The sequence below is a fragment of the Pleurodeles waltl genome, chromosome 8 (genome assembly GCF_031143425.1).
Source record: "Pleurodeles waltl isolate 20211129_DDA chromosome 8, aPleWal1.hap1.20221129, whole genome shotgun sequence".
NCBI lineage: Eukaryota > Metazoa > Chordata > Amphibia > Caudata > Salamandridae > Pleurodeles > Pleurodeles waltl.
In genome coordinates this window covers 599,590,108-599,617,188 of record NC_090447.1, presented here as the reverse complement: position 1 = coordinate 599,617,188, position 27,081 = coordinate 599,590,108, and the positions used below count along the sequence as shown (strand labels likewise).

The window sequence follows — 27,081 nt, the reverse complement described above, 5'->3', positions numbered from 1 at the left end:
GTACCGAGTCAAACTTAGCACCTTAAGCGGTGAACTAGTTTATCCACTTTTGAATTGATGCTCCACGGCCGCCCTACTTCTCCCACAAGCTGCGAAACATTACAGAGGAATTTATATAGCCAGGGACGTAAATGGTGGAAGGTGTTTTTAGATTTTTCCTATCGTTGGAAAATGCCGTTTTGATGATGTTTGGAAAGTGCACTTGATACCTGTGCGGACTCTAAAGTGAGTAAAGATGATGCATAGCCCTCGCTTTGGACCGTACATAGAATATTTTTTCACAGGATGCTGGCTGTTTTTCAGCGACGCATCTAGCTCAGTGCTCGGTTCTGCCACTCCCTTTCCTGATTATAAATGTAAATATCCTCAGTTGATGTCTGTCACCTCGCGTGCAGCCGTTTAGTTCTTTGAAAAATTAAACATGTCATGCTAAACCACTAGATGGCAGTGTAGGATCACTTATGGTGGCGCTTTGGAAACGGAGTGTTTCAATAATGTATACTTAAATGCTTGAAGCCTGGAAAATTACTTTCACTTCTCAATCACTATAAATGCATGTGTGCTTGATTCAACACGATTAACAATAGGTTTAGCAGTACAGTGATATATATTTTATGTGTATTGCAGAAGTAGTGAAAATCTGTAAGTATTTGCTCCCCAGTTTTAATGTGCCCTCCATAAATCTGGTTTCACTATGTCCTGTTTTTGTTTACATTTTTATAGCTTACTGGTCCCTTTTTGAATGGTTGTCGCAAGTGTCTACGGGCCCCTATTATCATTTAGAGGCCTTTTCTCACATACCAGTGTTACTGGGCTCGAAAACAGCTGCAAGTTGTTTAACAATCCCCTCAAGCTACTGCTGTCCACACTCCAAATTGAAGGTTCCCCGTGAAACCACACGTGCACAAAGTCCCAAAAGCTTTTGTTGCAAAACCAGTTTCACTGGAACACTCTTGATTTGGTGGAACATTGATGTCCCATTGGTTGTGTGGTAACAACGGTTTGGCTGTCCAAGAAACCTTAGATACCCCTTGACACTAATATTGGCCCATTCATATTGAGATGCTCTTTTGGTAGCATTTGAAGAAGCTATTTGTAAATGATTAATGCCACTTCTGTGTGTGTGTGTGTTTTTTTTTTTAATTATTAGAAGGAGGTAAGCGATGAACAATTAATAGAGGCAGGATATTTGTTTTTAACAGATGGTGCACAACTTAGTGTAAGAGGCAAATGTATATCGTAAATATTGTGTTTCTGTGTTAGGACACGTCCTATTCTGGGATGCAATATTGGAAGTACGCCAGAAGTACACATTTTATTCCGTTAAAAATAGTTATATGTTGAGCTTGTAACTTTTACACACATCTAATCTAAATATATATGCATGTGAAAGTCATAATTGAAACGGAGAAGGGAATGTTGCGTAGGCTCTCATTATTCTAATGAGACTGCTGGATTTTGAGCGGCAGAATCGCCCGCGGTGTGGGAGAACTAAGTCTTACCCACTGCGGATGACACCTGTCGCTCCAATCCGGGTTTTGCTCCGGCCAACTAGCAGTGCCTCATCTCTACCCAAAGATAGCAATGACTGGGCAGCCAAGCACATGACATACTTGGCTTCTCAGGGAAGTTGTGGTCAATCAGGTCTCATCCGGTTCTCTCATTTACAATTCAGTCTCATATATAAATGACAAACGGAAGCAGTATATGTTTCAATAATGAGTTTAATAAAACAACTGCATCTTATATAGCAAAGAGTGAGCTACAATAACCAGGACAACACAACATGAAAGTATTAAAATTGTGACTAGCAGATTGAAGCATAAGAATAATGCTATCATATATTGTCATTATAATCATTTAACTAGTTCCTACCTAGGCTAAGATAGAGCACAGCATGTTAAGCTCTAATTCTGCCCTTCAGGTTTCCCTGGGAAGACATCAACCCCCATACCTGAGCAAAGGCCTGTGGTCTGCGTTAGCATCTGTAGCGAAGCATTCAGCATACAGTCGTGGTTCCCTGGCTGGAATCTCCCTCTAACGTGTAAGGGACAAGGAAGTGTTTTTATAATACAGCTGATATTCTGAAAAAATGTCCCTACGTAAGGATGTGTGTTTTCCTCGAATGTGGGAGACTAAACTTCTACCACGTTCACCAGCAATGTACTGTGCTGTAGCCTTGGAAGAAGCACAGAGTGATCAAGAATGTCTTGTTTGAGAACAGAGTATTGGCCTAGGCAAAAACAGTCAGATAAACGGAAAATAAAACAAGACTGTAAAAATGGTTATTGTAACAATAATAAAACGAAGTTGAATAAAATATATCTAGGTTAGGGTGCACAGTGGCCTAGTGTGTTAAAATAACTTGCATGGAGCTATAACTAAAATGGCTACACAACAGGAACAGTTGCATTGCCTTATGTCAGATGGATGGATGGATCAAATCTTTCACAGCCTGTGGGAGGAGTGGGGCGGCCGTGAAGCATCCATTCAAAAGGACGTGACATTTCATATCCTTATGGCACAAGTCTGACTGAGGGGATACCAGGCCCTTGTTCTCATGGAGGCCTGACCTGCCTTGGATAGAGTCCAAAGGGAAAAACAAGCATTTGAAATGCAATGGGTCTTGCGTAAAAAGTTGCCATAAGGAAGCCGATTCAAAGCGCCACAGCCGCCATGAGCGTGAGGGCGAAGGAGACACACCAAGGGAAAAAGAAGTTAGCTCACAGTCAAACTTAACGGCAAAAGTGCAATTATCCAGGTAACAGGGTCGATGGCCAAGACGATAACAAAACTGCCCCAAGGAGGGACAAATGTAAAGCATTTACCAATGAGAACAAAGGATTTTTGAAAGGCAAGCCCATGAACAAGTGATAAAGATGGGTGTGCAGTGGGCGTGGTTAAAAGCCCAGATACATACCAACACGTCGGAAAAGCAGCACTTGTGCACTGCTATGCTCAACCTAAAAACTACATACCTATGTTTTAATGTGACTCTTACCCTTACAAAAATGAGAAAGAATGAGTGAGGATAAATGTGGGCCATACCTCCTTCTCCTAAATAGATCACAGGGCCAATTATTTAGATCAGGGATAATACATATTTTACAGATGTGTTGATGACTGCCATTGGCACTTAGGGCAGCCAAGCAAGAAACATGGTGATAAAGATTGAGTAACGATGGAATTGTTTCCCGCAGGTACCTATTTCTTTTTTAAACCTTACTGTGGTTAGTGCATACAGTTAGTAAAAAACGAATACTGTGTCTTGCCACAGGTAGTTTTACTGTCTTAATTTTACGGGATTTAAAACAAAATATGCTGCAAAAAATCGAAGGCTACCTCAACTAACAGGCCCTTTGATCTTTGTGCTTTGAAAAGATCGCAAAGAAAGTGCTCCTTAAGCAGCCTGTTTGGTATTGCACACCCCACCCTGTGTGGAGCACAGCCCAATTGATGATGAATGCTACTTTGATGGATGAGAGTCAGTGCGTCCATAGAGGACCTGCTACTTGGTGTCTCAAGGAGAAAATTACATAATGAGCAGCTCTTTGCTGAACGTCACCAGTTTTGAATTGATGTAGATTGACTTGGGAGGAAGTGTGATGGACCAAAATAATCCTCTCCCTCCCATCCCGACAACAAAGCATCCATCCCCAGAGCTTACTATTCTGGAAAGGAGTGCAAGAAAACATTGTTAGCTGAGTGGAGACTTCTGCATGGGATGGTGGGTAGAGTTTTTTTGCTGTGCTATTGGGGCATTGCAGAGTTCTTCTGTTTCACATAGTGGACGTGGTATCAGCACATTATCATCCCTGCTTGCATAATCCAGCAGAAAATGCACTGCCCATAATACTTGTTTAGCTGCCGGTAGCCTTCCTTATAAAGTTATGTGCTCACTGTGACTTGCGATGTCACACTTTAATGGGCATGTCTTTTTTACTTGAAGTAGAATTATTTTGCCATCCGCACAGTGCCTCTAAATCCCAAAGTACTTTGCATTGGTGTCAGAGTTGTGACTGAGACTTAGGCACGACACTCTAGGTGGTATACTTTAGAAACTATTTCCCTTCATGTTTGGTCGATGTCAGGGAATCTCCTGCTTTCGCATAGGTGTAAATATCTGCACAAACCCTGGTGTTGTGGTATCTTACACATGTGCCACCCATCTTTTCCATCATTTTAAATCTCTTGCTGTCTCGACTCCTTTTCCCATCCTGATCTTGGTAGCAGTGCTGTAAGGACTAGAAGGTTATAGGACAATATAATTTAGTCTCCAGTCTTGATTGACTAGGCAATTTTAGCTTATGAGCTGCATCGTCAGAAGACTGGACTCATTTCACTTTTGATTTCCCAAGGGGTGCCTCTTGTCTTTATCTAAAGTATTTATACAGGGCTCTATATCACAGAGAGCCACAGGGTAATTACTTGTTGAACAAGAGAATGCCCCAGGAAGAATGGCTAGGTGTAATCATAGCATAGTAGGAAAATCAGTCAGAGCAGATTAGTTACTGAGGTTGGACATGGCCAGAATCTTTTTTAGCATTTTTGACCGATAGGGAGAGTTGGAGCCGAGCATACGTTCAGAAGAGTGTATAAGTCTTTGACACTGTGCAGGAGAAGGCTTTGTTTAATGTGTTATTTTCACTGTTCTGGGATCTTCTCCCACGAGGCAAAGTTTTCCATCTGATTAGGATGGATGTTAGCAATGATTTGAGTAATATTAAATTGGTGGCAAATCCTTATGCACCAGTTCCCCTGGGTTGTGAGGTGACCAGACGACACCAGTCTATATTTGTTTTATTTTTTTTGTTTAATTGTGAAAGTCAGACTCCGCAAACATTTGACTTTGAGACAGGGATGTGTCTTTTCCACTCTGAAACCTAGCCAAAGTAGCTACCCACGTCCTGTGACTTAAACAATTGTGGCATTTTACATCTTCTTCATCAGATGCTTCTTCACCTGTGTACCCCTTCACCTAAGACTGGTGGCTTCAACTGGCGCTCTAAATACACTTGATTCAACCTAATCTGCCCATTCTCATACTCAAGTTCTATACCTGACAAATTTATTTTCCTCAAAACCCGCAAGCCTGAAGGTAATATGTTTAGTAGAACTTGTCTTTGAAGTGAGAGCCTCTTTAGCCCCTTGTGTATGTATCCTTTACTTGTTAACACATCTGCAGATATTTACTAAGTTTGTGAATGTTTCACGTTGTTTATAAGCAGTGACAGCCAGCTAGAATAAACGTTATTTTAAGGATTCAAACCCAAATGACTCATTGGTTTTCTGTGTAGGAGTTATTCTAAGTTTTTATGTTGCTTTATTTTTCACTATCTAGCATTTAGTAATACGTACATTCTTGTTACTTTTGGAATTTCCTCCATTTAGGCATAAGCTTGGTTTTCTTGCCAATGCCTTCCTTGAGGGTGGTGTTTGTGTAACAGTTAAATCGGAATCTGGCATAGGGTGAAAGCTGGGATTTTCAATCCATCCAGGTTTGTTGATGAACCAGGTTTGGACCGGTAGTTTCTTGTGAATCTTGTTGATCAGGTTGATTTCTGTTTTGGCGGGATTGAGCTTCTGATAGGTGAGTAAATTTACTTCTTAGCTCTAGCTGTCCAACTAGTCATTCAGGTTGATCCTTGTTTTGTTGTTTTGGATTTACAAGTGCAACCCTTTATTGGCACCACTATCCTTTTTGTTGTGTAGCTGGCACGTATGGCCAGTTTTCAGACACACACCTTGAGGTCACACTTTCTAAACAGCAGGCATGTATGATCAGAGGTTTCTGAGGAGAAATATAGCTACACTGTTCTTCAATAAAATCTGTAATGGAGTAAGAACTGGAGGAAGGTTTTTTATTTTTGGATAAAATGTTTGTTTCACTCTAACCAGGGCAGTGAATGTTCGAAGTCCTCGCTACACATGACAGTACTTTATTTTTTGCTCCAGTTACAAAGACATATTCTTTTGGAAAAAATCCCCTTCAAACCAGTCTTGGAAACTCGTGAAAACTAAAATCGTTTTGTTTCCTATAAAAGTGAACGGCGACTTATTATGCAACATATTTCCTAGGAACGGTCAATTTTTGATATAAGTTCATTGTTATGACTCACAAAGGACTGAAAAGGTGTGGAGTTGAGAGTAGGGGTGGAGACGGAAGGGGTGGACAGGGAAGCCTAGCAAGGGATGAATTGGTTTACACACTGCAAGATTATTCATGCACTTTCAGCTATTCCGGATTGTGGGGGGTTACATCTTCTCTCCTAAAATGGTTAATGCGTCTTAGTGTTGTGGTCGTCTGTAATGAGGGCGTTCCCCTCACTGCCCTGTGGGATTTGCACTGTAGGCGCAGCAATTAATGACATTCTGCGCCGCTGCAACATAATACAATTTACAACTGGCCTCTCTTTTCAAGCAGGATATTTTCAATTGGTCACTTTTTGTCCACACTGTTGCAGGCCAAGGTGACAATAAATATTGTTTTCAGTGAAACACTGGCAGCAATTTGTAATATTTAAACGTAGCCACCAGTGTTTACTAAGCCTGAGGATACTGTATCTTGAAACAGTACAACTGCATTGCAGCGCATGGATACTTCTCATCAGTGCACTGCAATGGAACTGTTTCAGAAGCACAATGCCACAGATGCTGCACAGTCAAATATCTGTAAAGATGACCAATTGTGGCAGAGACGAAGGTCTTCGATGTATTGCTTCTTACTACTCTTTTTGGTGGTTAAATGAGCTTTGGCAATGTCCAAACCAGCCTACAACCAGACATAGGAATGTACGTTACGGTATTTCCTGCCAAAGGGATGGTCATAGCAGCAATGAAAACTAAATGAAGCAATTGAAATGGAATTCTAAAGAGTAACAATTAACTCTTTAACTGTCTTGGCGAAGGATATCATGTTTTTTAAGAGTCGTACAAATGTGACATTTGACTTTGCTGTAGTTTTAAGGCTGAAAACTTATGATAATTTTCTGTTCTTTATTTTAGGGATATCACTAGTAACTGTTCATTCATCTACAGCAAATGCAATTGGAAAGCAGCTCCTTCCTAAAACGTTTGGACAGTCTAATGTTAATATTGCGCCACAAGTTGTAAGTAAATACTTGGAAAAGTCATTGAACTTTTAATGCCTTTACGTTTATTCTATTTTCACAGTTGAAAAGTTATTTTCCATGTTTAATTTTTTTAAGCAAAGAGTAAAGATTTTAAAGAAATAGAACACTGAAGGTGAGTGGATTGTAGTTGGAGGCAGCACATCCTTTAGTTTTTCATAAATACCTATGCCCAAGTAACGACTATCATAGCAGTAACCGCATTAAATGTGATAAAGTGGCAATGAGACTTGTCTTAATTAAAACGATTGCAAAATACTGTTTGACCTACTGCTAGTGTATATACCAGATTAGTAGTTGAAGGTATGCACATTTTCTCCCCCCCCCCCCCCACTTTGCTCGATAGCTGTACGAGGAAGCTGTAAATGTTTGAGTATTGAGGATTGGCTTAAAGAAGCTCATCATTTACTGGAAACCTTGCTGCCTTTTTGCTGGGTTGATGATACATAAAATAGCACATAAATAGACGTGCTGTTCGTTTTTTCATTTTGTATTCAAACGTCAATTTGTCTTGTGGCAGTTCCTCTGAGTCGTTATAGTACTTAAGTATTGGTGTCTCAGTGCCACTTTACTATTTTAACTCCAGAGTAGAAAGCAAAGGGAAGGCACTTCCTTTAGGCACTTAGTAGTGATGGCGAGTACTCCAGGAAGTAAATGGGGTTCTTGAGAGAAAGAACCGGTGTGATGTAGAAGTTAATGAATTGAATGTCCAGTGAGCCCTTTACTCTTTTTTTTTTTTGTAAATAAATAAAAAATACATTATTAATGGGCAGATAAAATAATACACTTGAATAGTGCGCCTCAAAAAACCCAAGGTTCTAGCACCTTCTAGGCCGAAGGTACACCCTCACAGTCTTTATAGGACTATTGCTCTCATCATAAGGGTTCTAAAAATGGAGTCACATTCTACTTAGGGTTGCCAGGGCTCTTATCAGAAGTGTTCTGTTTCTTCAGAAAAGACCAGGACGGTTGAATTTATGCAGGCAGTCAGTACGCCCAAGTTCTGCTTTAAAGCAGCTGACTTGGTCCCTAAGAATGCTCTTTAGCAAAAAAAAAGAAAGTTACCCCTGGGGTGGCAGTGCTTTCACAACAGTAAATTGGAAACAGCAGTGATAACGAACTTTAAAGTAACCTGAGAACTGACAGATTTGTTAAGCTTATAAAACCTTTATAAACTCAACTTCACTCTGTTCTCCACTCCATCCTGCTTCTTCACTTCCGCATCTCTCACTATTCAACCTGAGTGAAGCAAAGTTTGAAAATGACTTTTTTAAGTGGTAGCCATGATATTTATTGTGAGAAACCTTCCTGACAAACTGTTGAGGGCTTCGCTGTAGTCGCAATCTACAAACAAACCAACCTGTGTCTACTTTCCCAGCACTTTTCTTTAAGCTTCCTCCAAGAATCCAACAAAGTTTTAATATCTTTGGGATTTAAAAATAGTGCCTCACTAATTCAGTAATGTTCAACTGTAGGAAGCATCATTCCTTAAAGCTTTGCTGCTGAAACTGACGACTTTTGTTTTTGAAGCAGTGTTTTCCTTTATGTATGGAAGATCCTGGGCTTTCGATAAACCAAATGGGTGCTGACAGTTGATGTTTTGATTTTTCTGTCCCTCTCTCCATAGCATCTCGACTGGGTGTCTTTACTGTGGGCCAACACATTGAATATTATTTTCAAGAACCATTAAAGTTTTCCAGTGTTACTTGCAGTGCTGTCTGCTTTAGAAGTGTTTGAAGTAACAAAATAGTAGGTTGTAATTTGGACTGGGTTATGTTTTCACTTGTTAGGGATTTATCTTCTGGTACAGTGTTCCTCATTCCATGCAGTGTCCCCCGGGTAAACCCCAATAGGGGAACCCCCAGCCCCACTTTGCGCCCCTCTACCGATGCACCCACCCATATTGTTGTCTAAGATTTCAGCTAGAAACTATAATTTAGAGATACATTATAAGCACTTATCAAACGTTTAACTGCATTACTGCCTTTGATATTTGTGTCAAGCTAAGCTAACCCCTGGAAGAGTGAGAGTCATAGTTGATAGCCTTCCTGTAGAAGTAGGACCTTTGCAAGTAAGAAATCCCTTACTTGAAATAGTCAAGCACACTGTAAGTGACTTATTGTCCTGCGCCTTCGTGTGGATATTGGAGAGCATCTAGACTACACACCTTCACTTTTTTGACTAATTTATTTTTCCTAGCGGAAGAAATAGCTGATTACTTCATTTTTGAGTTTAAAATAAGACATACTGAAACTTGAAAGGCAGAATCAAAAAGAATCACTGACCTGGTGTTTGGGCCTTGTTTGCACTTTTATGTTGGTCTGTGACTTGCTGACAGTTCACTAATGTTCCACATCAGCCCGTGGAGTTTTTTTTTATTTAAAGATATGGGGCGTGAACAAGGTCAGGCATCCTTAAGGGAGGATGAGCACTCCCCAGCTGACCCAAGTAACATCTACTGCCTCTGATAAGACAGTAGGCATGATGTGTCAAAGTAGTGGTGCAGTGTTCTGTGTACATTAAGGGGCAAACAGTCAAGCAGACATTTTGGTCTACTGGATGAAAGGTTTGATGCCCCCTGTAGATTTTTGCCTCCTTTTTCGATAGTGGGGCAACAGTGGTAGGTCAGGGTATAGAAAACTTGATGACTACAGAGAAGTTCAAGCCTCTTGCAGTGTGTGTGTGTGTGTGTGTTTATTCATATTAAGTCTTGCCTGTAAAAAGCGGTTGGCCAATGAACTGTTGTATACAATACCAATAAATACAGTGGCCTTTGGGTCAGCCCATGGCTTAATATTGGTTGGCTTTCTCATCGGACTAATCTGCATGCTTCTTATTTGATTACTTTTCTTCCTTTTCGTATATTTGTCTCTCGTCTGGAGCACAACTTCATTAACATCCTTTTAATAGGATAACTTATATCTTTACATGACTGGCATGGGGTAACTTTTTAATTTTTGTTCCAGTACTCTATGGGGAAAGGTCAAGTAACATCTTTCCGAGTTGAGACCTATTTGCTTGTTGTAGACTTGTAGACTGTTTTTCCTCTTGTATCGTCAGCCTCCTTGGCCACGTTTCATCTGCAAAGGAGGACGAGGTCCTGGACAGCTGACAGGCATGGAACGGGTTAGGAGTTGTACATAAATTATGACTAGGTGTGAACAGCTGTGTTTGTGGACTTTTCTATTAAGGGCTCAACAAAATTCCCACTTCCTGGAAAAGGCTCTGAGTGAGGCAGGTCCCTAACTTATCAAGCTGAATTTGATAGAAGTTTGTTCACATTTGTAACAAATTAATTAGTTAGTTGGTATGTTAATTACAATCTGCATGTGCTCATCTTTAGATGTACGTGAACATTTTCCATCCCTCATTTATTTTTCCGTCCCCATGGTATGCTTAGTTGTCTCCCAAAAGAGTGACCTAATGCATTCCCTTTCAAATAAGTTATTGTTTGCTCATTATCAATAATTGACGTCATATAAGTACGTAAAATAATTTCCAGTTATTTTTAACAGCATTTGACAACCCATTATTCTTCTAGCAAATCATAAAAGCCTTTCCTTTTTGCAAAGAACCTAAGTTCAGTTTGTCTACCCTTTAGGTTTGTGTTTCACAGAAAGTCGTGCCATATGTTTTGACCGACAGAAAAGCAAAGCCATGGATCTCTGCTGCACATTTTCTCAGATATGTTCTGTCTAGCTAGATAAGGATGAGTTTGAAGAATGTGCAATCCTCTATTCTATCACACATTTCATTTAGAAGCATGCTTGATCTATTTTTGTGCATTTATGTCTGCTTGCAGTGAAACTGTAAATACCTACCTGCGTCGTTTAGCCTGGTGACTTTAGCTAATGAAACTGTGAGTGTCTTAATTGATCACACTATCCTTAAAAGGTGCACAAAATATAGAGCTTTTCCCGTGAGAATGAGTTAAGCAAAGAACATTGTCAAAGAAACAAATTTATGCAAAGTAAAGCTAAGTGTTATCGATGCGGAAGCAGTAATCATCTGGCCAACTATGTGAACTGCCAAACCAAGAATGCCATATGCAGGAGGTGCAATAAAAGAGGCAATTTTGCAAGAGTATGTAGAGATTGGTCAAGGAACCCTGGAGGCAAGGAGAACAGTGTAAGAGAAGAAGATTCCCAAAGTATAAAAAAATAATAATCTTACAGATAGGGGAGGATAACTCAACCAACCAAATAAGTTATCCTATGTGGGACATCACTTTAAATGGCAAACCACTAAGAATGTTCGCAGATTCTTGTTCACCATTCACACTTATCAACATATCTGACTTCAAATCGATAACCAATAATGACAACCCTGAGATTGAATCCCCAGATATTTCTCCAAGTGGCTACACTAAGGACCCAAGTCCCCTGAAAGGCATGATTCCTACACATATTAATTTCAAAGATTGATCAACCGTAGGCAAGGTGTACAGAGTGCAAGAAGGCTTGAATCTCCTGGGTTGGCAACATCAGAAAGAGTTAGGAATAAAGTTAGATCCCAACAACCCAGAGCAAGTACACTGGTGAGTCAGTCTTCTGCAAGTGAGCATATATGCAATGAATTCCCTGAAGTATTTTCAGAAAAATTAGGACTCCTAAAACACTACTAACACAAGATTAAGCTGAAAACAAACTACAAACCTGTCGTACATAAGACAAGACCTATACCGCACCTAATGTGGGATACGTTGGGAGAAGAATTGTCCAGATTAAAAGATTTAGGAGTCATCCAACCTATAGACTGTTCAGAATGGGTTTCCCCAATTGTCTTAGTCAAGAAGGCCAATGGAGAAGGCATCCGATTATGTGTGGATCTACGCGACCTAAACGACAACATATGTGTAGAGACAAACTTCCGGATGACATAAAGTAAGAGGCAAAAAAGATTTTAGCAGACGGAAAATGCTCTTCTTCAGAAGACATTGACTGTGCAATGGCCATCCCGATTACTGGGTTCATGCAGCTGGCGGGAGCAGCGGTTTTACACCATCAAGTTGGTGCAAAGAGGACTCGTTCAGGCCTGAGGTACTAGCCAAATTACTGGGTCTGCCCTATGATGGGCAAGCTTTGTTTGAAAAGGGTCGATGACTCTGTCAAACAATTAAGGCAGGTATGGACGGGGGCAAGTCACTGGCACATTAGAGGACAGGAATCTGCCCTTTCGTAGAGTCGGAGGAAGAGGACCGTTATCGTACAGAGGGGGATAACAACAATATCGTTTTCCAACATATTCCTTTTCAGCCCAACAATTCCGGGGCCAATACCAACAAATGCAACCACCATCAGCGGCCTGTGCCAGACCTCCACCCAGAGGAAAAGCTGGATGGCAAGGCAAAGACACTGCATGTTGACAGTTAACTGTTCCAGACCATGGCTACTCCCCACAGTGTTCCTACCAAAATAACAGAAAGAATAACCCATCATCAACACTGTTGGAGGCAGATAACAACGGACCAATGGTTCTGGACCTAGTCCGATTGGGAAACGCATTGGAATTTATACAGACACTACCTCCAGTCCCCCACAACCCTTTCTCCAAAAACATGCCTATTCTCAAAGGGGAAGTCCACAGTATGATCACAAGAGGAGCTAAAGAAAAAGTACCCCTGTCTGAGTGGAAAAGATTTCAACTCCTGTTTCTTCTTAGTACGAAGGAAGTCAAAGCAGTGAAGACCAATCTTGGATTTAAGGAACCTCAACAAATACCTCAAGAAACAGTCTTTCAGAATGGTCACATTGCAAGATATCCTACAGCTCCTAAACAAGGGAGACTATATGGATTTGCTAGACCATAAGGATGCATATTTTCATATCCCCATATATCCAAGATGAGAAAGTTCCTCTGGTTTACAGTAGCTGGCAGCCACTAGCAGTTTCAAGTATTAACCTTTGGTCTCAAGTCAGTTCGTCAAATCTTTACAAAATGCCTCTCCCCAGTAGTGGCCGCCCTCAAGCAGCAACAGCATTAAATACTCCTATATCTCAACGACTGGCTTGTCAAGGCACCATCCAGCCAATCAGTAGGTCAGACCACCATGGCTTATATACGCTTGTTCCACAAGTTAGGTCTCACGCTCAATTCAACAGTCATCTCTCTATCGCAATGGATAAAGTTCTTGGGAATAGTATTAGACACAAGAGTGAACAAAACACGTCCAACAGACGAGAGGCAACAAAAGTTGATCAAACGGGCAAAAATAATACAAAAAAAGAAAGTCAATTTCGGTTCCTGTTACAAATCTCCTTTGGGCATGACTTCCTACATCCATCTAATACCCCAATGATGCCTACACAAGCTTCCACTTCAAGGAGAACTGGACACTCAATGGGAACAAGCAAGAGGAAGCTTTAATTACATGATCTAGGTGACTCCAACAATAGTTAGCTTGGTGGATGCAAGAAGTCATCTCTCACATGGCCTACAAATCCTTGCTCCACCAACACCCCTAGTGGGACCTCCAAATCAGTGGCAAATGGCCACTTTCCCATCCAGGCCTTCGCATCAACATTCTTGAATTAAGAGCAGTGCATCTGGCCTTGCGTTCCTTCTCAAAATTCAACAATCCTCGGTTCTTGTCCGACCAGACAATACTACAACACTGCACTATATAAACAAACAAGGCAGCACCAGATCCCACCTGCCATCTCGGGAAGCACTGCTAATTTGGAAACTGTGCATTGGCCACAAGATACATCTGATAGCAGAACATCTACCTGGAAAATAGAACGACTTAGCAGACACTTAAAGCAGACTCAGACCATCTTCCCACAAGTGGGAATTGAACCAGCACATACTAAATTGGATCTTCTGTCGATGGGGCAAGACAATTCTCAGTCTCTTTGCAACCCCTCACAACACGAACAGCCAGTACTTTCCAAGTTGCCATCCCCATCAGGGTTGTGGGGGAATGATTTTCGATTGCATTGCCTGGCATATTTGCTTATGCCTTTTCTCCCGATTCCCATCCTTCCAAAGCTCATCAGAAAGATAAAAGCCAAGCCCTGCACTGCACAATGATACTCATAGCCCCAGCATGGCCTTGTCGGCATTTGTTTACGGAGCTTCTCCTCTCAGCAAAATGGCACTTAACACACACACTGATTATATTTCTATTGACAATAACCAGGGTCAAGTTCAACATCCAGACCCCAAGTCTCTTCAGTTAGCGGACGAGCCTTTGAGTTCTATGAATTCGGGCACTTATACATTCTTTTAGCCTGCTGGGAAATTCTTGGCAGGGCAAGATCAGACAGTACTAACAGGACATATCTTTTGAAATGCTAAAGATTTAGCATATAGTGCCAGACATCAAATATTCACCCCATCTCTTCACCAGCAGAGCAGATGCTACCCTACCTACTACATTTGGCTCAGGCTGGCTTATCAAATCCTTCTATTAAAGTGCACCTTGCAGTCATCTCTTTTTTAGGAGATCACTGAAAACTCCATCTCTGTGGTCGCTGAGGCTCATTAAGGAATTCTGCCCATTCACATTCCTGCTGGTAAGACTTCCTCCTCCGGAGTGGCAGCTAAACAGTTATTTTACAGCTAATAAAACCACCTTTTGAACCTATCCACAAAGTGGATATAAAGTACCTTTCCTGGAAGGTAGCTCTCCTTCTCGCCCTCATGTCAACTAGATGAGTAAATTAAATCCAAGCTTTCACCATCCAGAAGCCCTTCCTTCAATTCAGGGACAATAGGGTTATACTACGCACTAATCCTACATTCATTCCTAAAATCCCATCGGATTTCCATGACATTGAACCCGTGGTATTAAAGTATTTTTTTCCAAAGCCGCAGACTTTGGGGAAGGGACACTGCACTTTCTAGATAATAAAAGGTGCTTACAGTTTCATCTACTCAGAACAAGGCATTTTCGTAAATTCATTCAGCTCTTCATCGAATACAGTGCACCTAGAAAGCATTTTCCACTAACTAAGCTAAGCATTTCTAGTTGGTTCTCTAACATTGTTCAATTCTGTCACTAACAAGCTGGTAGAACTTTGAATACAAAGGTTCGATCTCATTCCACAAGAGCTGTGTCCACATCCATGGCGCTGTTTGCTGGAGTACAGTTACCAGACATATGCAAAGTGGCGACATGGAAAACAGCTCATACCTTCACTCAGCACTGCTGCTTGGAGGCACAACTCCTCAAGGATGCAGCAGAAGTCAAGCTGTTTTATGACACCTGTTTCAGTAAAGGTGAGCCAATTTTCTTCCATCCCACCATCTGTTTAATTCTTAGGGACATTTTATCCTCTATTTGCAAAGGTTATAAATATAAAGGTATATATATATATGGCGTATTTATCTACTACAAAATGTACTCAATATTGCTACCAACTCTGATTCAAGCATGTGAATTTATGAAAGTTCTAATACTGGAGTAAGGAATAAGTTATTTACCTGCAACTGTAGTTCTCCAGTATTGGAATCCTTCGTAGATTCACATGCGAGCCACCCACCTCCCCTGAGAAGCTCACCTTTATTTTCTCATTACAGTTATTCTGATAAGCACTAGTGCTGTGAAAATCTGAGGCGCTGGAGCTTCTCTCAGGAAGGTTCTACAGAGTGGTGTCGCCTGATTGGTTAATCCTTAAGTTCAGCCCCCTTTTGCATAATGACTTTGATATTGTACTAAACCAAAAGACCTAGGGCCTGTATTATGTCCATGTTGATACTACTTTTTAAAGGTGACGGGGAATGACTCAAGCATGTGAATCTATGAAAGATTTCAATACTGGAGAACTGCAGTTACAGGTAAGTAGCTTATTCCTTCTTCTTTCTCTTCGAAGGGATTACCTTGATGAAGAGCTGTGTATATTGTTCTCTAGGTCTTTAACCCACAACAAGTGACGGAACAAGGATTGTTGTGCTGCAACTTAATTTCAAAACACCATTTTAAAGAAGGCTGCTCCTCGTAGGCAGGATTAACAGGTGGATTTTAACACATTTTGTTTAGCTTTTCCATGAACATACAACAGCCCCCAGACCAAATAAGAGAACTGCGCAATTTGTCACCCAGTGTCACAACCAATTTGTGGCATCATTAAAATTAAGGAATACACACAATTGTTTTCTCATATGCAAAGGCTACACCAGCGCCTCTTGACTGCTTTAGAGACCGTATACTTATGCAGCACTCACCGCCTGCTAGCGATGTTTAATTGCACAAAAGCAGACACAGTTTAGATCCTCTTTTGGTATGGATAGTAACATAATGCTTACTGCACCTGGTGAGGTGCTGAAGTGGTTTGTGGAATGGAGTGCTACTCTTAGGGAGCCCACTGTTAGTGATTTAGTCATGCATTTAGCAATATCCCTTTCCTCCAAATTAGTTTATATTTGGAGGTTTGAGTTATTGTTTGTTTTCAGTTATGTGGGATGCATCATAACATTAGGAACTTTTTCTTTTTATTGTTTTACATTGCATCTACATTTATCTAGCACATTCTACCCTGGTGAGATGCTGAAGTGCTTTGCAGACCGGTACCATGCTAGTCCGTGGAATAATCACAACATTTGAGACATTTGTCTTGCAAATTAAGTTACAATTTGCCATGCTGCTTATCATGCAGTTTCAGATTTTAAGTAGTTTGCCACGCAGTCTGTCAAATAAAGCTTTCACAACCTGTTATGCGTCATATCATATGTCCTTAATAGATCTGCGATCTGTTATGTGAGCAGTTGTTTGTTAGTTTGTGTGGTGGTACAGTGATTATGCTAGCAGTTGTGCAAGCAGTAATGTATTCATGCAGATTAATTATGGCAATAATGGTACCAGTCTAATAGTATATACAGTCATCCCAGAAGTGACTTAATCCTAGAGTTTGGAGGTAGATCTAAGCTAGAAGTAAGAAAATATATGGAGCAAGCCAAGAATTGACTGAATCCTGTAAATCAAATGCTACTAGTGGACAGCAGCATTGATTGGGTCACCCACTTCAGGTAGACTTGCCGATCTGTCTCAGGCCTGCCATTGCAGCCTGTATGTGCAGTTTAAAACTGTCATTTCGACCTGTCAAAATAAATCTTGTACCTTCCTTAAAAACCTTCCTTCTTAATACATGTCACACGTAGGCACTAAACAGCCCATAGTGCAGGGTGCAATGCATTAAAAAAGTTAGACATGTACTTTTAATTCTTACATGTCCTGGTAGTGAAAAACTCCTAAATTAGCAAGTGGATCTGCAACTTGAACTGTCTGAGCCCTGCTGGCCTCTGCAAGAACAAGCCCCTGATCCTGAAGAGGTGCCTCCCTAGGTCCTGGACCCTTGGCTGGCATCAGTGTGCACTTCTGTGACTCAATAAGGAGAAATCATGAAGTACGGGGTCTTTGTGACAGCATACTGGCCTTTTTGCACCAAGATCTTGCCAACCGCGCCAAATGCCAACAGATTGCTCCTGTGAATCCAACACTTAGCACTACATTGTCTGTCACGGACTACCTGCAATGCTAAATCTGCACTTCGCATTACAGCATTGAAGGTCCACAGTAACCTCAAATGCAGATCTCCAGCAAAGACCATTTGCAAGGTCTGACGTGCTCTTACAATACAATGATGACCATCCTTGATGCTCTCCCTGCTCTTTACCGCCTCCTCCACCATAACAGAACTCTTTGAGCTGGACTTTAGAACATAGCTTTTTCAGGTGGACTAACCTGGTCCCTTTATCCGGCCCGTGCTCCATCATGGTCAAACTGAACTTGCAAGTTACACCCGGCTGTGCACGATCAGATACGCACAGATGGTGGTGCGTTGTGCTTTTAGGCTCTGTGCTTACCTTAAATGTTTGCAGTTGCATGTCTCCTGTTCTGCTGATTGGATTTTTGTAATTTTGGTATTAAATAATTTATTAAATTATACCCTGTTCGCCTAAATTGGTGAGGAATAGTTCTTGTGTGATGTTTTCACGTTATTACTGTTTGTGTGTTGCATATATACTTTGCACATTGTCTCTAAGTTAAACCTGCTTGCTTTCATGCCAAGCTACCGGATGGTCTAGTACAGGTTAATTTAGTGATTTGTTGTGGTTCACTCTGACAAGGATTGTCCCTGTTGCTGGTGTAGGGTTTCACACCGCTCAGCCAACAGCCCAATTTCTGACAATGAAGTACATTTGGAAAAAGAAAGTTGTTTCTCTAACCGACGCCAGATGCTAGATTGGGACAGCAGGTCATTTTCACCACTTTCAAAACGCATCGAGAGCCCAGTATGTGCTGGCGTTTGTTTTGCACTGCCAGGGGTCACTACCATCTGTGAGCGGATTTCACATGCAATGATAATGCCTCTGTGTCTGGAGGTCTAATTTTTTCACATCTATATTTAGCCCTCTAATACGGTTTAAGTGTTTGTGGTGCCAGAGAATCCTTTCGCTGAACGTCTGCACTGTGATTTTGATACCACCTGGCTTTGTCGAAGTAGAGTTTACCCGTTTGCAGCACTTGACCAAGTTTGCATTTTGGTATTGATTGTTCTCACAATCCAAAATATTCTCTCAGTAAGTGTATTGTTGAAATATTCAGAGCCCTGAGCTATCTAATTTGAATCTTCCCTTTATAATGGCAGAATCCATTTACATTTCTGATGAAGTATTTTATTCCAGACAACCCTTCGGACAAGTGCTTGCATGCCCTCTTTAGCTTCGTCTTTTTTTTAATTACGTTTTAACCTAGGTTGAATAAGTAACATTGCTTTGAGGTCATGTGGATTTAAAGCAGATACAAAAATATCATACTCCGCAGGTAATGCAGCCTTGATAAATAGTTTGTTTATCCCAGTTAAGGAAGAGAACCAAAGGATAGCTGACTTAAAATAACTAATTTGCCACAAACGAGTATAAGATGCATTCCCTTTTCTTGGTTCTAAGTGTTGACTAATCCAATTTTAACATTCTGTCAGCCACTCTGAGAGGCAATGCATTAAGGGAGATTCAAATTTACATTAATAGAATTTCCAGTCAAAATAAGTATTTTACACAGCAGGGAATAGGGTAGTACTTGTTCACCAAGAATTTAAGTCCCTGGTATGAACGTTTGCAGAGATTCTGGACGTTGTTGCCTTTCTCAACCTAGCTATCAGTTATTTGTTTCCCCCATTGTGTGTGTTTTATTTTTTTAAATCTGGTGACTGATGGTAAAAAAAAAAGAAAAATGAACATGATCATACTACAAAATGTCCAACCATCTCTATTGCTTTTTCAACAAAATCCACATGTAGAACATACTAACATACAAACGCCAACACTCCACAATGGTACAGCATCTGTTTTTATCTGTACACTGCAAGTCTCTGTGTCTACTACCCCTGTGTGTGCCCCTTTCAGGGAACCAGTCTCCTACTGTGGCCAATCAGCATATCCCAGTTTAGGTTCCCCATTCCTAGTCCCCCCTCCTGTATTGAACTCAGTTCGCTAAAGTAGACCTCTGTGTCTGGGCGCACACCTTGCTTTCTTCCTCCATGCCCTGCAAGGGACCCCATACATTAACGCATTTCTGGGGACATCCTCTATATTGGTATATCTTTTCTGTGGCCTGTTGGCACCAGTCTGTGTTAACTGTCCATTGCCTAATTGTCTGCACATTTGTCCTCCTCCTGTATTATATCACATCAAATAGTGCATTTTTCACTGCAGTATTGCACTTTACAAGTGCGTATTGGTCCAAGCTTGTATCCCCCTCATATTCCCAGCATCAATAGTTGAGTGAGGGCTAGTTTGAATCGGCACCCCACCTAACTGTGCAAGCTTACACTGTATCCTTGTTTAAAAGTAACTGACCCTAAGGCACCCCATACTCTGTGTAGTAATGTCACATTTTGCCCACACTGCCTCTGGGAGTGAACTGTTGGAATTCTGCCTATTAGATATAGTCTGGTCCTCGTGAAGTATGTCCTATTGAGCTGTTTCAACTGTCAGTCAGAAGCCTGCTTGAATTACGACCTCTTTGGGGTATTTCACAGCTGTCTGCGAGGCCGGACAATCTAATCTTTCCAGGCCTATTTCCCTCTTGTCCCTTATAGCTGGTAGTCAGGGTTGACAGTTTTGGAACAGTGAGGAGTAGATATACGATCTAGTATGTTTATTCAGCGGGGCACGTAGAACTCTGTATTCCAGCAGGTTTTCATCCGCTACCCTGTGTTCAGACCTACAATTTGTTGCAGAACAGATCTGATTTGCAGGTATTGCAGGAATTGGCTTGCATCCATTTGGTTCTGGTCCCTTAATTTCCCAAAGGCCATAAATCCCCCAGCAGTCCACGTCTCCCTGTTTGGAGAGACCCAGTAGGTCCCAGAATCTATAGCAGTTCTGCCTCCCTAAGTGGTGTGTCTAACGTCAGCTTTCTGTCACATTTCATTTTTGGGAGTGCTTCTCTCCATAGCCAAAGGATCCTTGCTGTTGGTCGCAGGAGGCATATAAATCGTTCCCTACTGTATAAAAATCTAATGTATCTCCATGCATTCATAGCTCAATGGTCTGCCATCGGGAACAGTTCTCTTTGATTGATAAATGACCAGTCATTAACTGTCAGGCCCAATCAGATCAGCCACCTCCCCACCCTCCTTTTGGGATCTTCTAGTCCTTGTAGAGAGCTGTATGGCTGCCCCACCTTTCCAAATTAACAGCCAATTTTCCACCTCTGTATATGCAAAGATGGTGTCCAGAATGTCAAATAGAAACTTTTACAGTACATATTAACATTTTGGAAGGTATATCATTTTATAGAGTGCAGCTTGTCCCATCATTGAAAAGGGAAGCTTTTACCAGTGCCCCACATCTCTGAACAGCAAGAGTCTTCGCCCGAGCTGCGGTCATAGAAAAGTTGCTGGTCTGTGGTCACGTAAATCCCTAGGTATTGAAAACCCCTCTTAGCTCAAAAGCAAGGGGCACATCTTTATCAGGCCTCCAATCTGTGAGTGGATATGCTATGGACTGCTTCAAGTTCATATGGACCCCTCCAAATGTTCTGAAGACTTGGAATCTGAAGACTCTGCATATCTCAAGTGTCCTCCAGATGGATCTTGCAGGGTCTGTGAGAGTCAACAGGATGTCATCCTTATATTGAGTTATTTTATGCTTCTACTCTGGATCTCCGCAGAGGCCTCTTAATAATGCTACACAACAAAAACAGTTGTCAGGTGGTTCTTTCGCCAGCGCAAAAGCAGAGGAATCTGTGACCTCCCTGCTGGTTGGCTCTGCCCAGTCTCAATTTTTTCAGGAGCATACTAGCTCCTGGATATCCTCATGGATGACCAGCAGCGCTCTACAAATCTACTTTACATTGATTACCATTCACCTGGATCTAGGCAGTTAAGTTTTGGTCTGTCAGCCGTATCCAATCCAAGAAGGCTGAGCAGAAGCTCAGCCGTTGGAGCAATGCCAAAAAGTAGGGCACTCTAAGGAATCGAATGTGTTTTCGGTGTTCAGTGACAGGAGTACTCCTGGCTCCTGCTCATTTCACTAAGTGCCATGCACCCAAGCAGTCACTGAAGGTAGTGTCTTGTACAACCGGAGGGCATGAAGCCTGATTAATCGAGATTACCAGTCTATCAGTCACTTGCATTAGGCTATTTGTTAGAACTTTGGCCAGGACCTTTGTTTTTACATTTGAGAGGAATATCGATCTGTATGATGTACATTCATGTGGAGGTTTATTTTTTTTATGAATTAAGAGATGGGTTTGTTGGTGGTCCCAGGGGAGAGTTCCCTTGGCTCTAGCTTCGTAAAGCATATCTCAGAATGTCTGCACCACTCTTGTGCGTACACATTTAAAGCAGTCCGACAGAGTGGCATTGGGGCAAGGGGACTTCCTAATTTTGAACTGGGTCAGAGCCTCCACAATCTTTTTACTCCCTTTTACCCTTCTGTAGGCTGTTCCTTAACAGGGATATTCTTTATAAAGTTATCCAGATCTCTCTGCTCTCTTTGTCCCAGATTGGATATATACAATTTGCCTAAGAGTCTTGCATAGACTTGGGCAATTTCCTGCATAGTCTCTACCATAATGCCATCCTCAGTCCGCATCCTGTGAACCCATCTTTGGCTTTCATACCTCTTGGCCAGCCAGGCTATCATTTTTCTGGCCTTGTTGCCAATTTGTATATCTATTCTGTTTTTCCCTATATTGCATTCTAAATTGCAGGCTCCTGTAGTCCTCTTTAAGCGGTTCTAGTTTCTTGGCCAACATAGGTTCCATTTGTACATACCGTTTTTCCCATCTATGGATTTCTGTCTCTAAATTAAGCAGTTTTTCCTCCCACTCCTTTTCCCCTTACTTTCTACAATTAGGTGTCCTCTAAAATTATAGCTTCACTCCCGAAGTCACTCTTCTTTTCTTTTTCTTTAGATATTATTCAGTAAGATTCTGGATAGGTTTCAGTGTTTCCCAGTCTGTCAGTTCCCAGGGCTCCAGTTTCCACCCTTTGCTAGTCTAGGGCAGTTTTTTCATTAAATTTGCAATTGCTGAGTAATGGGTCTGAGATAACCTTAGGCATACATTACATAGTTCTGTACCTATCTTGTTGAGTAGCATGGTCCAGAAAGTAGTCAAGTCTTGACAGGGCCTTGGACGAGTTGAACACATAGTAGTATTTGAGAGTGCCAAGGTGTGTCCATGTTTCTTAGTGTTTGTTTCACTTATTTCTTTATTGCAGGTTCGCATGTATCTCTTGTGATGCCATAGCAGTTTAGGTTGTTCATTGTGGCGTCATTGATGCAGTAATAGAGCCTATATCCACCTTCCATACCCATGTTACGCTCCATCCTGCCGCTAAAACTCCACAAGGGTCAATGAAAAATATTCCCAAATTAGGGGTAATATTTCTAGGAGCCAAATGTGGAATATCCATGTTATGCTAGAAGTTATCTTGCTTGTGAGTGATATCGCTTGGCTTTTCTTTGCAAGAATTACATAGGTCACACTGGGTCCCTTCTGAAACGCAGTCACATCCTATGAAATGCAGGCACACCAGACATTCTTAAATTGGACAGATGGCTCACATGACTATCTGACAGCATCATGAGTGCCTAATGGCTGACCTGACAGGCTCCACTCTCAGACCTGCTGACTAACTCATTCTCAGAATCCGGTGAAGGGAACAGATATGAGGGTGCTTGGGAGATTTATTTTTTTGGCAGCAGTTGACTTGTAAATCAGGGTTATAACCTCATTGTATGCTTTCTGCATAGACAAATGCGGGATTTATTAGCTGCATTCTTTTTTCTGCAATATTTCTAGATAAGGAGTGTCAAAGCATGTCATCTCACTCTAATTCAGAAGCAGTTATTTGACCTTAGATATAAGATATGTAAAAGCTCTATTTAAGCATATAGATCCAGTGAGTATTTCTGAAGCGTAACACCAACTTCCAACATTTGCTTGTCACCAGTGTGACAGTGATATCTACTGCCATATATCTGTGTCTAGCCCCTTTTGTTTTATATGCTATTAATAGATTGAAAAACAAATAACTGCAGCTAGGAATGGGGTCTATGCTTGGCAGAGGTATAACCCTTGTCCAAGTAGGGCCAAAAGTCCTTGTCAGGGTAAGTCACACACAATCCAAATGATCCTGTCCCCACCCTTTGGTAGCTTGGCACTGAGCAGTCATGCTTAACTTAGAAGGCAATATGTAAAGTATTTGTGCAATAAATCATACAGTAACACAATGAGAGCACCACAAAAAGACACCACACAGGTTTAGAAAAATATAAGATAATTATCTGATTAATTTAAGGTCAAACCGATCAAATTTGATAATCACAAGTTGAACTATCTCTGTTGCCAAGATAAGAAGAGTCTTAAGTCTCTAAAAATCAACAAATGTCTCTTGTGTGCACAAAGTACCTGGTATGCCTCAAAATTACACGCACAAAGACCACAGAGGAGGAGATGCATGGAAAAAGGAAGGTGTGTATTGGATTTCCAGACGCGTACAGATGATGCGTTGTTTCTTTTCCACATGGCAAGGGCTTTGCATCGAATTCTGGTGCGCAGGCTTGGATCCTCACTGCGATGCGGGGTCTTTTGATGCCCAGGGACGATAAGTGGAAATACTGGGTGTGCTGGACGGAGTCACAGGTGCTGCGTCGATCCGATGGGCAATGCGTCAGTTTTTCGCATGGCAGGTGCTGCGTTGATTCCTCATGCAGGAATTCGGGCTGCATTGTTCTGAGTCGGCGATGCATCGATCTGGTAGAGCTGTGCATCAAAGTTCCAGTCGCAATGCTGGTGCTGCGTCGATTTCCACTCGAGGAGCCGGGCTGTGTCATTACGGTTCGGCAATGAGATGATTCTTTCAGTGCTGGGCAGGCTATGTGCCGATTTTTGCCACACAGTGAGTTTTCTTGCAGGGGAGAAGCATTTTTGGCTAAGACTTCAGGTATAGCAGGCAGGCCCAATCAAAGCCCTTGGAGAGCACTTCTCAGCAGAGCCAGATGCCTGCAAGGCAGCAGTCCTTCACAGCAAAGCAGTCCAGGTGAGTCTTCTTGGCAGCCAGGCAGCTCTTCTTGGCAGCCAGGCAGCTCTTCTTGGCAGCCAGGCAGCTCTTCTTGGCAGCCAGGCAGCTCTTCTTGGCAGCCAGGCAGCTCTTCTTGGCAGGTTGCAGAATCTGGTTCAGAGTGTTGTCCAAGCAAGTGTCCGAGTTGGTGGGGTCAGGGACCCAAGTTATATACCCAGAGGTGCCTTTGAAGTGGGGGAGACTTCAAAGAGTGACTTAGAAGTGCACAAGGTCCCCTTTCAGTAGAACCCTGTCTGCCAGGGTCCCAGTAGGGGGGACTGGCAGTCCGTTGTGTGAGGGCAGGCCACTGTCCTTTGAAATGTAAGTGTCAAGCCCTCCACCCTTCCAGCCCAGGAAGACCCATTCAGCATGCAGATGTGTGCAGGCGTGACTGAGCATCCTGTGTTTGTGGTTGTCTGGGTGAAATGCACAAGGGATCTGTCAACCAGCGCAGCCCAGCCGGGGATTGGAGACAGGCTGTAAGGCACAGATGGATTTTGAGTGCAGAGAAATGCTCACTCTCTAAAAGTGGTATTTCTAAAATAGCAATATAAATTCCAACCTCACCAAGGTTTTCATATCAGAATCTACCATTCAAACAGTATATGAAGGTAGCCCTAATGTCCCCCTATGAAGGGAGCAGGCCTCACAGCAGTGGAAAACGAATTTAGGAGTTTTCCACTACCAGGACATATAAATATACACAGATATATGTTGGGCCTTTCACCTACACAGCACCCTGCCCTCTGGATTGCTTAGGGCCTACCTTAGGAGTGACCTATATGTAGAAAAAGAAGGGTTTAAGGCTTGGGAAGTATTTTTAAATGCCAAGTCGAAGTGGCAGTGAAACTGCACACACTGGCCTTGCAATGGCGGGCCTGAACATGGTTAAGGGGCTGCTTATGTGGGTTTTCACAACCAGTGCTGCAGGCCCACTTGTAGCATTCAATCTAAAGGCCCTGGGCACATGTAGTGCACTTTACTAGGGACTTAAAAGTTAATAAAATATGCCAATTGGGTATGAACCAATATTACCCATGTTTTAAGGGAGAGAGCATATGCAATTTAGCACTGATTAGCAGTGGCAAAGTGCGCAGAGTCCTAATACCAGGAAAAACAGTGTCACAAAAGTAAAATGAGGCAAGCAAAAAGTTCGGGGTGACCACCATAAAGCTGTCAGGTCTAACCATTGCTAAATGTCAAGTTGGCCTTATGTGCCTCCATTTTTTTCTTTGTCCCGCTTTCAATATTTTCCTTTTGAGGTTGTCACTTATTATGAGAATCCACTCCTTCTCCGGGAAAGGACTTTTGCATACCACGTCAAGCTTATAATTCAACACATTTGCTAAGATTCTTTTCCTTCAGCCAAAGACTGGAGTTTTCGTGTTTGCCAACAACATTTTTGTTCTTTTTTCCAGCACAAGGCTTATATTTTTTTCAAGGCCCAGTGGAGGCTGAGACAGGTTCTCTAAAAGGTGTCATTTGCAGAGGCCAGTAACAGAACTATCATAGCCTCTCCACTGGTGAAGGTCAAGAAATGTTTGCGCCTTGGTCATGTGGTAGGCCTTTCCAAATACAGGTTAAATAGTAAGTTGGTGGCAATGCATGTCTGTCTTAGTGTGGTTAGCCCAAAGTTGCAAGAACCCTCACCTGTTCTACATTTTAAATTTTCCATAGTGTTTTAAGTGGCATAATTATGTGGATTATCAAGCAAACTAGAATACACCAATCATACTATGGAAAACAATAACTGGTAGAAGTGATCTGGATTCCACACCTCATAGAAAAGGGTAAGCAGTTGTGGGTATATTTGATAAATAATCAAAGTAAAGACACCATGCTTGCGGGACACCTTGTACCCTACTACTGAAGGTACCGGTTAACAGGACCATAAAGCAGTCCACTGTATACATACACATCACAAAGAGATACCCCAGCACTCAAAATTAGAAGTCCAGCTGAAGTAAAGGTCGATCACATAAGATTTTGTTATCAGTGGTTCTGAAGTATATTTAGTCAGTCAAAGAAACCTCTGTAGATTCCAGTACATGATACTTTACAGCAGCAGTCAACACTTTTTTAGTCACACTTTGTGACTTTTTCAAGGTTGTAAGTCTGCGGAACCAAAAAGTAACATGAGGACAGGGATGTCATATAATACATTGCCTTACGATAAAAAAGAATAAGTAGTTACGACAAATAAACCTAATGTTCTCACAAATACAGTAAAAGCAATGCGATCGATCACTACCTTTATTTACAACAGTGAATTAAAGTGATAACATAGTATATATCACCCAAAAGTGGTAACGGAAAACAAAGTAACCAATCAAGATGACCATATAGCCTATATGCCATCGAAACAATAGCAGAAGATAAGTGGGAGGGCTGGAGGGATGCTCCATATTTACTTAAATGGTGCAGTTTTGCAC

The 27,081-nt window shown here is 41.7% G+C and overlaps 1 protein-coding gene across 21 annotated transcripts in view; it reads left to right on the top strand.

The window, feature by feature from the left end:
- The window catches only part of TFDP1 (transcription factor Dp-1), a 439,810-nt gene that overhangs the window by 121,332 nt on the left and 291,397 nt on the right, over nucleotides 1-27,081 (top strand). For all 21 annotated transcript variants that reach the window (XM_069204640.1, XM_069204648.1, XM_069204654.1 and 18 more), the window contains one exon: nucleotides 7,006-7,109. In XM_069204640.1, the coding sequence (XP_069060741.1) occupies nucleotides 7,006-7,109 (104 nt within the window). The remainder of the gene's footprint in view (nucleotides 1-7,005; nucleotides 7,110-27,081) is intronic.